Source organism: Archocentrus centrarchus, chromosome 10, assembly GCF_007364275.1.
Source record: "Archocentrus centrarchus isolate MPI-CPG fArcCen1 chromosome 10, fArcCen1, whole genome shotgun sequence".
NCBI lineage: Eukaryota > Metazoa > Chordata > Actinopteri > Cichliformes > Cichlidae > Archocentrus > Archocentrus centrarchus.
Genome location: NC_044355.1, coordinates 1365480 through 1377727, shown reverse-complemented (window position 1 = coordinate 1377727; position 12248 = coordinate 1365480). Strand labels below are relative to the sequence as shown.

Genomic DNA, 12248 nt, shown 5'->3' with positions numbered 1-12248 from the left:
GAAATATTGCACAAATGCAAATAAAATCAGTCCTACATATTTGTTTAATATGTGCATTGAAGGACATATCCTGGTCAAAAATGACTCCAAGATTTCTCACAGTGTTACTGGAGGCCAAAGTAATGCCATCCAGAGTAAGGATCTGGTTAGACACCATGTTTCTAAGATTTGTGGGGCCGAGTACAAGAATTTCAGTTTTATCTGAATTTAGAAGCAGGAAATTAGAGGTCATCCAGGCCTTAATGTCTTTAAGACATTCCTGCAGTTTAACTAATTGACGTGTGTCATCTGGCTTCATTGATAGGTAAAGCTGAGTATCATCTGCATAACAATGAAAATTGATGCAGTGCTTTCTAATAATACTGCCTAAGGGAAGCATGTATAATGTAAATAAAATTGGTCCTAGCACAGAACCCTGTGGAACTCCATAATTAACCTTAGTGTGTGAAGAAGACTCCCCATTTACATGAACACACTGGAGTCTATGAGATAAATATGATTCAAACCACTGCAGTGCAGTACCTTTAATACCTATAGCAAGCTCTAATCTCTGTAATAAAATGTTATGGTCAACAGTATCAAAGCTGCACTGAGGTCCAACAGGACAAGAACAGAGATGAGTCCACTGTCAGAGGCTCTAAGAAGATCATTTGTAACCTTCACTAATGCTGTTTCTGTACTGTGATGAATTCTGAAACCTGACTGAAACTCTTCAAATAAACCGTTCCTCTGCAGATGATCAGTTAGCTGTTTTACAACTACTCTTTCAAGAATCTTTGAGAGAAAAGGAAGGTTGGAGATTGGCCTATAATTAGCTAAGACAGCTGGGTCAGTGATGGCTTTTTAAGTAGAGGTTTAATTACAGCCACCTTGAAGGCCTGTGGTACATAGCCAACCAATAAAGACTGATTGATCATTTTTAATATAGAAGCATCAATAAATGGAAAGACTTCTTTGAACAGTCTAGTAGGAATGGGATCTAATAAACATGTTGCTGGTTTGGAGGAAGTAACTATTGAAGTTAACTCTGAAAGATCAACTGGAGTCAAAACAAATACCAGCAGTGCTGAAAGCAGCCGAACATGAAGAATAATCTTTGAGATGGTTATGAATAATTTTTTCTCTGTCTAAAATTTTATTTGTAAAGAAATCCATGAAGTCACTACTAGTTAAAGTGAAAGGAATACTCGGCTCTACAGAGCTCTGACTCTTTGTCAGCCTGGCTACAGTGCTGAAAACAAACCTGGGGTTGTTCTTATTTTCTTCAATTAATGATGAATAGTAAGATGTCCTAGCTTTACGGAGGGCTTTTTTATAGAGCAACAAACTCTTTTTCCAGGCTAAATGAGCATCTTCTAATTTAGTGAGACGCCATTCCCTCTCCAGCTTTCGGGTTATCTGCTTTAAGCTGTGCGTTTGTGAATTATACCACGGAGTCAGGCACTTCTGATTTGAAGCTTTCCTTTTCAGAGGAGCCACAGTATCCAAAGTTATACGCAGTGAGGATGTAAAACTATTGACGAGATAATCGACCTCACTGGGAGCAGAGTTTAGGTAGCTGCTCTGCACTGTGTTGGCACTGAAGAGCATAATAATGAAGGAATTAGATCCTTAAACTTAGTTACAGCACTTTCAGAAAGACTTCTACTGTAATAAAACTTATTCCCCACTGCTGTGTAATCCATTAAAGTATTATGTTACTAAGAAATGATCAGACAGGAGGGGGCTTTCAGGGAATACTGTTAAGTCTTCAGTTTCTATGCCATATGTTAGGACAAGATCCAGAGTATGATTAAAGTGGTGGGTGGGCTCCTCTACATTTTGAGAGAAGCCAATTGAATCTAACAATAGATTAAATGCAGTGTTGAGGCTGTCATTCTCAGCATCTACATGGATGTTAAAATCACCCACTATAATGATTTTATCTGAACTGAGCACTAAATCAGATAAAAAGTCTGAGAAATCAGACAGAAACTCTGAGTAAGGACCAGGTGGACGATAGATAATAAATAAAACAGGTTTTTTCCCAGTTAGGATGGACAAGACTAAGAGTCAGGCTTTCAAAAGAATGAAAACTTTGTCTGGGTCTTTGATTAATTAATAAGCTGGAATTGAAGATTGCAGCTAATCCTCCTCCTCGACCTGTGCTCCGAGCATTCTGACAGTTACTGTGACTCGGGGGTGTTGATTCATTTAAACTAACATATTCATCCTGCTGTAACCAGGTTTCTGTAAGGCAGAATAAATCAATACGTTGATCAATTATTAAATCATTTACTAATAGGGACTTGGAAGAGAGAGACCTAATGTTTAACAATCCACATTTAATTGTTTTATTCTTTGGTGCAGTTGATGAAGCTGTATTATTTATTGTTTTTGAATTTTTATGCTTAAATAGCTTTTTGCTGATTTTAGCTTTGTTTTTTGGTGGTCTGGGAGCAGGCACCGACTCTATGGGGATGGGGTTTTGGGGGGATGGCAGGAGGAGAGAAGCTGCAGAGAGGCGTGTAAGACTGCAACTCTGCTTCCTGGTCTCAACCCTGGGTAGTCAGTTTTTAGGAGGGTTAAAGGTTTTAGAGGAGGTGAACTGATCCATGGTTGGAGTGAACTCTGAGTCTCAGGTTTGGTCTGCTGGTCAGGAGACGTAAGCTTGTGCTGAGCCGACGTTTCTCACCGATTATTGAGAGAAACCAAGAGCACGTAGAACAATGCTAAAACAGCTGAAGCACTCGAGTACCCGACACATTTATGTCTCAGACGGCTGATGAATGAAACCTCATCTACCTCAGGTGTTTTCCTGTTCCTCTCTCTGTGAGCTCACTATGACTTCCTGTCTGTGTCCTGTACCATATTCCTGGGGCTTTTTGCAGGCGAGGAAGATTCAAACAAAATCAAATCAAACTGATGACTATTTATGCAACATCGAGCTCTGCGCTGACACAGGAGGGAAGAAGCTGAACTGAGATTTAACCCTTTGATGCAGTTCAGTACTCCTATCAGGGCTTTATTGGGGACTGATGGAACTCTGTGACCTTCATGACATCTGATAATGAGCCATAAAGAGCCATAAATGCCCGATAAACAACACAAGGAGCTTCACTCAGCACATGGACCTTTAATTTGAAATCCTGCAGCAGTAAGCAATACTGCATTTCCTCCACCTTCCAGGACCATCATCAATCAATAACCTCTGATAATTGGGACCCAATCAGTGTCAAACTCATATCAGATGTTCCTAAAGGTGCAAGGGTCTGAGAGAGATGATAACCAGAATAAGATACTCCAGCATGCACCTGGCTGCCCCTCCTGCAACACCTGAAAACATGTCTGCAGCATCTGCAGGACTCCAGCTGTGGTGTCACCTGACAGAGACCCCATCCTGCTTTTGTTTCTGTCTACATTCAGTAACGGCTCCACGGACCAGACCAGAGACCAGCAGGCTGGAGAGAGAGATGGTCCACATCTACAGGCTCAGTCCCACGCTCCACACCTGTACCTGTAGCTGGCCGTGACGTCGTATTACAAGCCCGGGCTAAGCTAACACCATGGCAACGATGTATGATCCTCCCTGTGTGACCGCCAATACCTGACACCATCATTGCCAACATGGGGCAGGAGACGGGGAGGGGGGGGGGGCTTATAAAGGGAGCTCGATCCACCCTCCGTGATGATGCTGGTGTCAGAGACACACCAGCTATTTGTCAAAAATAAAGAAAATAGTGAGCAGCAATGAGCCTGACTCTTTCAGCAGCACGCACACACACACACACACACACACACACACACACACACACACACACACACACACACACACACACACACACACACTCCTATCGGAGTCTCACATTAAGCTCCAGTTTAAAACACACACCCGCCTTCTTGTGCTTTCTCGTGTTTAATGATCACTGAAGCCGCTCCCCACACAAGCATTCATTCAGAGAGGGCAGAGCTCTGGGCAAGAACACACACGTCTGTGTGTCGTTGTATGCAAAATAATGATACCCCCTAAATGGCAAAACAAGCTCAAAAGGCCTTCATTGATGACGTACTGGTGATTGCTGAGATCACTGTCCATCCGCACAGTCCTGCCCCCCCACTGCTGCAGTGGTTAGTAGGGTCGCCTCACAGCAAGAAGGTCCTGGGTTCAAACCTCATGGTGGACTGCGGGCAGTCTAAAGGCGTTTGGCTAACTGGTGATTCTAAAGTGGCCGCAGGACGCGAGTGCGAATGCTCGCCTGAGTGCGTGTACCTCCCCCACCCCCACCCCACGAGTGCTGGGACACGATCCACGGAGGATGAGGAGGATGCTCTCTGACATCACTCTTCATCATTGAAGGGAAACGCTGTAAAGCAGCGGCGGCTGTTTCGTCCACGCAGAAGACAGAGCGCCGTTCAAATCACGTTTAAATAAAGGTTTTCAACTCACACTCATGCTGCTCGTAGGGAGGATAGTTCAGCCGCACGGCGATGAGGATGAAGAAGATTAAGAGGGGCCAGACGATCTCTGCCAAGAGCTGGAGCTGAAACACACACACACACACACACACACACTTTAACACACAACGCAGCCAGAGACAGGAAACCATTATACACAAGGAGTGTGTGTGTGTGTGTGTGTGTGTGTGTGTGTGTGTGTGTGTGTGGTCTAAAAGCCTCCTGATTGGCTCCTTTTAAGTGTTTGACCACAGCAGGAAGCAGCTTCATGCGTTTATTATTAGAAGTTATTGATAACCAATCAGCAACAGAGGGCACAGCACTCTGTGAGTCCTTCAGGAGACACCGATCGAAGTTTGATCTTAGCTCCAAATCAGAGAAAATCCAACATCTGGATTCAGATCATCTGGATCAGAGATGGAGGGATGCTGAGAGTGAAGGTGACACGATTTATGATTTATGAGAAAGTTAATTTAATTTTTTCTGTCAATTAAAAAAATAAATAAATGAATAAAAAGATTTGTTTGTTTCAGCTCCTCACATGAAGCTTTGCAGAAACCATTTAAAAGTGTCTGTTTTTCTCATACGTGTTATAAACCAATCAACTCATTGATTAACCCAGAAACTGATCAGCTAAGTGATGTTAATGTAAACTGCTGTATCAGCGTCCGTTCTGTGAGGACAGGTAAACACTGATAACATGCTGGGAGCTTCCTTCAGCCATTTTTCCTGTAATCTGAGATTTAGATGTTTTTAAGGTTTAAACTCTGACGTGACTCAGAGCTGAAGGAGGTCCAGTTTCTCTGAGGACCTGATAGAAGCAACCTACAAATATCCAACCTTTAACCTTTAAAAGGTTTCACAGCTCCTCGTAGGTCATTTATGGACCAAAACCAGAAACCGAGCAGGAGAATATCGATTACTCTAATCTGTAAAATAAGGTGCAGGTTCTGGGAGGACAGAAGGGTCAAAGTTGATGAAATGTTTGGGTTTCCTCACACAGCACTTTAACTTTTAAAAAGTAATTTTATGGACCAAATGACGGTCTGATGAATCCAGAACAGTGTGTCTGTGAGTGTGTTTGTGTGTGTCTGTGAGTGTGTGTGTGTGCGTGACTGACCGTCTGCCGTCGTCTGTAGGTGAAGTTCTTCCACAGCAGCAGACCCAGCTGTGTGGAGACGGACATGTCTGCCGCCGCCGCTCTGCTTGAATGATCGTCGGCCGCCGCTCGCTCTGCATTAAAGCGCACAAACACACAGCACTCAGCTCAAAGGTGTTGGGGTCAAAGGTCGCATCAGATAGTAAAGCTGCTGATCTCACTCAGAGTTATCAGCTGAAACGCTGTCAGCAGCTGTCACAGAGCGTCCCATCAGAGTCTTCCTCACACGATTCACCTTTTATTCTCAGTGAGAGCTTCTGGGATAAAACAGGAAGTATTCTCAAACTTAAACTCCATTTAAAGTCTTATTAAAAAATTGAAATCAGACCTTTCAGAGTTTTTTAAAGTTGACTTGAATCTTTTGGAGGACTTCTTTGCCTCTAGCAACAAAACTGCACATCTGCCATCACATCTTTACAGGTGCATCAAACTGAAACTGGAACTGAGGCGTCACCTCGATGAAACATCACACTCACACTCCGCGGGCTTCTCGCCGTCTCGTCCAAACGTGGTGCCTTTCGGCTCCAAAACAATCGAACTGCAAACACCGAGGATTTAAAATGTGGAGTCTGGAGACGGGCGCTGCTCCCGGTTTCACACCACAAACCCCAAACTAAGGTTCATGTTTTGGTTTCGTGCCCTCGGACTCGCTTCAGTTTTAGACCGCTCTTTCTGCTCTCTTGCATAATTACAAAGAAAAAAAGCAACAACTTTATCAGCTGTCCTGTACCTGCACCCTGTCATTACCACCTGCCCGGGCTGGGTCTGCCTTTGACTCCGCCTCCTATTGTGATTTGATTAAACAGGCCACAGGATGGACGTGCGCTCTGACATCAGACCGTGTTTCAGTAAAAAGTTGGTCTCTTCTTCTCCAGATGTTCACTTTGACTGTTTCCAGGTGTGCAGCTCAAACAGCCAAACACACTAATTAGCAAGAACGGCTGAGAAACTGAGGAAGGTCTGATACCGAAACACTGCAAATAAATATGTTTTTGTATGCTAAACAGTGTGCAGGAGCCTGTAGGCTGGATCTGTCCCACACGGCTGTATTCTGAAAGAGATGCTGAATGATTTTTTTAATGATATTTGGCCATAACTTCCTGCGATTGGTCTGAAAGTCCAAACACGTCTGCACATCAAAGGCTGCGAGAAAAGCATTTATTTCAGGGATCCTCACATCCAGGCCTCGAGGGCCGGCGTCCTGCAGGTTTTAGATGTGTCTCTGCTTCAACACACCTGAGTCAAATATAGAAGTCATTAGCAGGACTCTGGAGAACCTGACTGCATACTGAGGAGGTCATTCAGCCATTTGATTCAGGTGTGTTGGATCAGGGACACATCTAAAACCTGCAGGACGCCAGCCCTCGAGGCCTGGATGTGAGGATCCCTGATTTATTTCCTGTTTTGCTGCGTGCGGCATGAATTCGGCCCACTGGGATACGCTCGGCGCAGTTTAAGTTCAGACATCTGAACCTTCCAGTGACGTCTTTATGTCAGTAACGCCCGCATGTAACGCTGCAGTCAGCAATATTCACCCAGCTGACGTCAGCCACCGTTGGTGAGGACTTCTCGCGGCTTTCTGAGGCCAGAAAAGCAGAACACACAACCTGAGGTGACACTCAATAAGCTGCATCAGGCACATGCCTCCACCCTCAGCTTCAGAAAGTCTTACTAAGAAAGCTTAAACATGGAGCTGCTCTGAAATGTTTTCATTTATTTGAATGAGACACCAAACTAAATATAAGTGCACCCGAGCACAGTGACAATAAAGAGCCTCCTGATTCTGCAGCGGTGGGATTCACCTCCCGGAGACGGACGTGGACACGGACGTCCGCGCAGAGCCTCGCCCTCGTGTCGCTCAGGCCTCTGCATACTCTCAGATCACTCAGGGTCTCTGCGTCAGCTTCATCGCGCCCTTCGTGCTCCCTGCTGTGCGACCTCGGCCTCTCTCCATCCTCATTACCAGCTAAAGGTTCGCCCTCGTCAGACGCACCTTACAGTCAAAAACCCCCCAACAGTTCACCACACCACCTCTTCTTTTACATTTTTGATTTGAATTATATTCAGGGAAATTCCTTCTTAAAAGAATGTTTTTAAGTTTAATAACTGCATGATTACCCGTTACTGCCTCTCTCACCGCGCAGCAGGAAGCAAAGATCGAGTCTAACCTGAAATCGACAAACACTCTCCGACCGGATGTCAGCGGGAGCTGCAGCCTGGAAACACGTCACTGATCTGAGGGATGCACTTCTCTTTCATAATGTGTGGAGCACTGCTGGGGGGTTCCCATGATGCACTCCCATGTTTATACCCCACTCTGTATTTAATCATTAGTTATTTTTAATCTCTGTCTCTCCCCCCTCAGCAGATGACCCCCCCCCTCCCTGAGCCTGGTTCTGATGGAGGTTTCTTCCTGTTAAAGGGAGTTTTTCCTTCCCACTGTCACCAAGTGCTGCTCACAGGGGGTCGCTCTGACTGTTGGGTTTTCTCTGTATTATTGGAGGGTCTTTACCTACAATACAAAGCACCTTGAGGCGACTGTTTGTTGTGATTTGGTGCTATATAAATAAAATTGATCTGACTCTAACCGCTGAGGTCGATTTCTTCAGTTTGTCTGTGTGTCGTTCTGTATTTAAACTTCTCAGCTAATTATGAGCTGCACTGTTTTTCCTCCCTTTGTTTGCGGTCGGCGCTGCTCCTCAGACCCGTCACTGATTATAACAGAGTCTTAGTGAGTGGCCTTTATTTTGGAAAGCTGTGATCAACGTGTTTCTGTCTGAGCCCACAGAGAGTTTCACAGCTGAGGAGATGCTGATCAATACCAGCTTGATTGATCAGTGTGATTGGACAAAGGAAGGGGGGGGCTGAAGGTATTTGCTGGTACCACACACACACACACACACACACACTCACTCAATCACTCATTCACACACACAGTGATGCTGATTAAATCAAACTGATTTAACTGCTTCATCTACAAAAGCAGCTCCACATCAGTAGTCTGCAGGAATCAATGCAGGTATTGATTAACAAACGTACAGGGAAATGAATAAAGGCTGATTCTGCTGCTGGTTTCAGCCCATCAGATCTGAACTTTAGTTAAACAGATTAAAATGAAGAGTGGCCCCTCCTCCCCCTGCGTGTGTGTGTGTGTGTGGGGGGGGGGGGGGTATCAGAGTAGATAAAGCCTGTGGGGGGGCTTTAATCTGCAGTCTGAAGCAGCTTTAGGACTTTGATTCAGTTTGAATTAAAACCTCACTGAGCAGCGCCCCCGGCGGCCGACACACAAACTGCAGATTCTGCTTCACAAACTCGCTTTAAACCTTTTTTCTAAAGTCCAAATAAAACCACATAAAAGTCCAGATAAAACCGTTTTTAAAATGCAGCTTAACAGCCAGAGTTGACTCTGTTTCTGAATCATTAAAAGTTCACCCTCAGAGCTCCTCTTCTTCGCTTTCTCCCGTTTTTCTCTAAAGTTTCTTTTGCTCCGCTTTTTAAATCCGCCTGAGAGACTGTAACGAAGCGTCTCCGTTTCCTCCCGAGGAAAACCGTGACGCGTTTGAAGAGCCGCTGTACCGAGCGGACCGGAGTTTAAACAGGATAAAAGAGCAGGAGCGGAGAGGAGAACATGAAGGAGAACATGCAGGAGAACCCTCAGAGAGAGCGGGAGCAGCTCACCTGTGTGGCAGTCGTGTCTCGGTCCGGGACAGCCTGTCTCCTCCTCTGCCCTCACTCAGCAGCATCTGCTCCTCTCGGAGCTCCAGCCGCGGGACAAAACTCACCGGAGTCAACGTCCGAGAATCACTTACGCTGCTTCCGCCCAGGAACTTCAAAATAAAACTACACCTTCCGGGGAAATGAACTACAGGAATGTTGGGGAGAGTTTTTCAAACTGTTGCGTGATTTGTTTTTCAGTCAGAATCAGAGGTTTATGCTCTTTACTTTATTTAACCACGATAATGACAAAATACACAAAATAGGCTGAGTGTACCGATGTGTGACTGAAGCACAAAGACAAGCAACACAGCTGCAACATGAAAGCAGTGATGCAGCTGCCTCCACATCAGGTCACATTATAATCAGATTACATGGATCTGAGACGAGCTCCTTCAGAGTTATTGGTTATTTATTGATCTTTAAAAACTTCTCTTATTACATTACATGTCTGGCTCACATCTTAACATATTTTATCTTCTTAGAAAGTGACATTTATTTATTTTAGGGAGAAAACAGTACTTTTATATTTCACTACTGCACATTTCTGCTTTTGGACAGATATATTTTGCTCTCCTTCTCCCTTCAGCAGGTAAAAGGCTGTAAATAAGCTGTTTTTAATTTATGGAATTTAATAAATAACATAGTTATGTTACATAGTGAGTTATGTTTGCTTAAGACGCGCTCTTTAAAAAAAAAACAGATCAAATGTGTTGATCAAAGTGTTAAAACTAATTTAAAAGCTTCACATGAAAAAGCAAAACAAAAACACGGGTCTTTTAATGTGGAAACAACGCTTCCGGTCATATTGAGGGTCAGCTGACGCAGCTGTGGGGTTACTCTCGGTCACCAGCAGCTGGGTTCAGTGTTTCACAATAAAAGACAGTCCAAATGGTACAATATTTCATAATAAGAGAGTTTCCACTGTGATTCATGTGGAACATTGAAGACATAAAGCACCAAAATGTTTATTTATTGATTTAGTCATCTTCAACCTGGCATTAACACACATTACTTACTTTGTTTTGTAGTTTCTTATGTTTTATTGTTTTGGCTCTTTAAGTCTTTTAATTTCTGCATATGTTTATTCACTGATCAGCGCTCATGGATTACTGTAAATTTGATTCTGTTTTTAAAGTTTTACTGACATTAAAGTACTTAAGAGGCATTTAGGAGGAGCGTTATCACAGATACTTCCTCCCAGCAGCTGTAAGACTCTTTAACCATCACTGCTCCCAACAAAAATAGAACCAATAGTATGTACATATTGTATAGTAATATATAGTATATTGTTATTTCTTGTAGTTATATTCCTGTACAGTATATATTATTTTATTATTAGTAGTAGTAGTAGTGTTAATCTTGTCCTGTTGTGTTTTGACATTTTTGCTGCTGCTACACCTAAATTTCCCTTTGTGGGACAATAAAGGCTGTTTCTTCTTCTTCTTCTTCTTTAAATTTTTATTTAATTTTACCTTACGGTGCGTTGATTGACTGCTTGGTCCCAAGAGCCAGTTTAGGTAAGCAGGGACCCACCAGCGGCTCTCCCTCTGACCCATAAAGCACCAGAATCCTCCCGTGGTTCGAGAGTCTACGGGAGGTCCAGCCCATGTGGCTCATTCGAGGTGCTTATCAATGAGCCCCCTCTCAAGCCTGGATCCAAGGATACTTCTCCTGAATTGCACCTCATGGCCCCTCACCCAGAACCACTTTGCTTTAGGAGACCCAACCAGGGGCAATATAGCTCCTGGGATCACAAGGGCATAAAAACCCCTCCACCACGAAAAGGTGGAGATTCATGGAGGGTGTCTGGGCTCTTGGGGAGAGATGGGGTGAGAAGCTGGGAAGGCCTCAGAGCAGAGCTGCTACTCCTTCACAACAACTGGAGCAAACTGAGGTGGTCCAGGCATCTGAACAGGACACCTCCTGGTCACCGATGTTTTGGGCATGTCAAACTGTGGGGAGACTCTGGGGCAGACCCAGGACACGCTGGAGAGAGTATACCATCATAGGAATTAGTGTCCTCTCAGGAGAACTGGAGGAGGCAGCCATGGAGAGGACGGTCCAGGCATCTCTGCTTAGACTGCTGCCCCCACGACCTGGACCAGGATGAATGGTAGAAACCTGATGGATTGATGATTGACCTAAGTTTCCAAATAAAACAGGAAGTAAACTGAAAGAGGCAAAGTCACACAGCAAGAGGAAAAATAGGGGAAAGGAACACTCTCAAGAACATGGGGAAAAACCAAGAACCTAAGAAATACAGAAACAAGGATTATAGCAAAGATCACGACACCTGCCTGGGTGCCCATGCAACACAGGAAACAGTAAACTAATCAAAATGAACTCAAACAAAAGAAAATCTGTCAAAATGAACCAGACCGGTGACTAATACTGGTCTGGTATTCCTAATACTGAAATACAAACTAATAAAAACTAAAACTACATGACAGGTATTAAAGGAGGTGAGGTGAGAGTGGAGCTGTTTCATTGGCACGCAGCCAGAGGTCTGGCTCCAGATGAGCACACAGCTGGTTATGTGTGATACAATCATGGCAATGCATCTGAGCTGCTGTGACACAGAAACCTCGTCCAGCTGTCACCGTGAACGTCAGCTCACTAACGAGAAGCTCTGGAAACCGTTTTTTTACACCGTTAAAGAGGACCTGCAGTGATGAGGCTTTCTGTCACATACACACAGTCTACATGCAGACGTGTCACAAAGAAGCAGCTGCTGCTGAAAGCTGCTGTAAGTGCTAAAAGACTTTAAAGTTAATTTGGTATTTTTGGACTGATATTCAAAGGTCTGATGATGTGCAAAATGACTCCAGTAAAAGCTGATATTGTTCCATTACAGAGGAGAACCCCAAACATAAAACAGCACATCATCAGCATACAGTGGTATTATTAAAGCTGATGGTTTTAAAGTTTAAACTTCCAA

At 44.1% G+C, this 12248-nt stretch overlaps 1 protein-coding gene across 2 annotated transcripts in view; it reads right to left on the bottom strand.

Annotated features, from left to right (window-relative positions):
- Positions 1-9392, bottom strand: part of abca1b (ATP-binding cassette, sub-family A (ABC1), member 1B) — a 39970-nt gene extending 30578 nt beyond the window's left edge. For both annotated transcript variants that reach the window (XM_030738786.1, XM_030738787.1), the window contains exons 1-3: positions 9272-9392; positions 5555-5667; positions 4427-4520 (exon numbers count right to left, since the gene is read on the bottom strand). In XM_030738786.1, coding sequence (XP_030594646.1) covers positions 4427-4520; positions 5555-5620 — 160 coding nt within the window. In that variant the 5' untranslated portion in view covers positions 5621-5667; positions 9272-9392. The remainder of the gene's footprint in view (positions 1-4426; positions 4521-5554; positions 5668-9271) is intronic.
- Positions 9393-12248: the final 2856 nt, after the last annotated feature.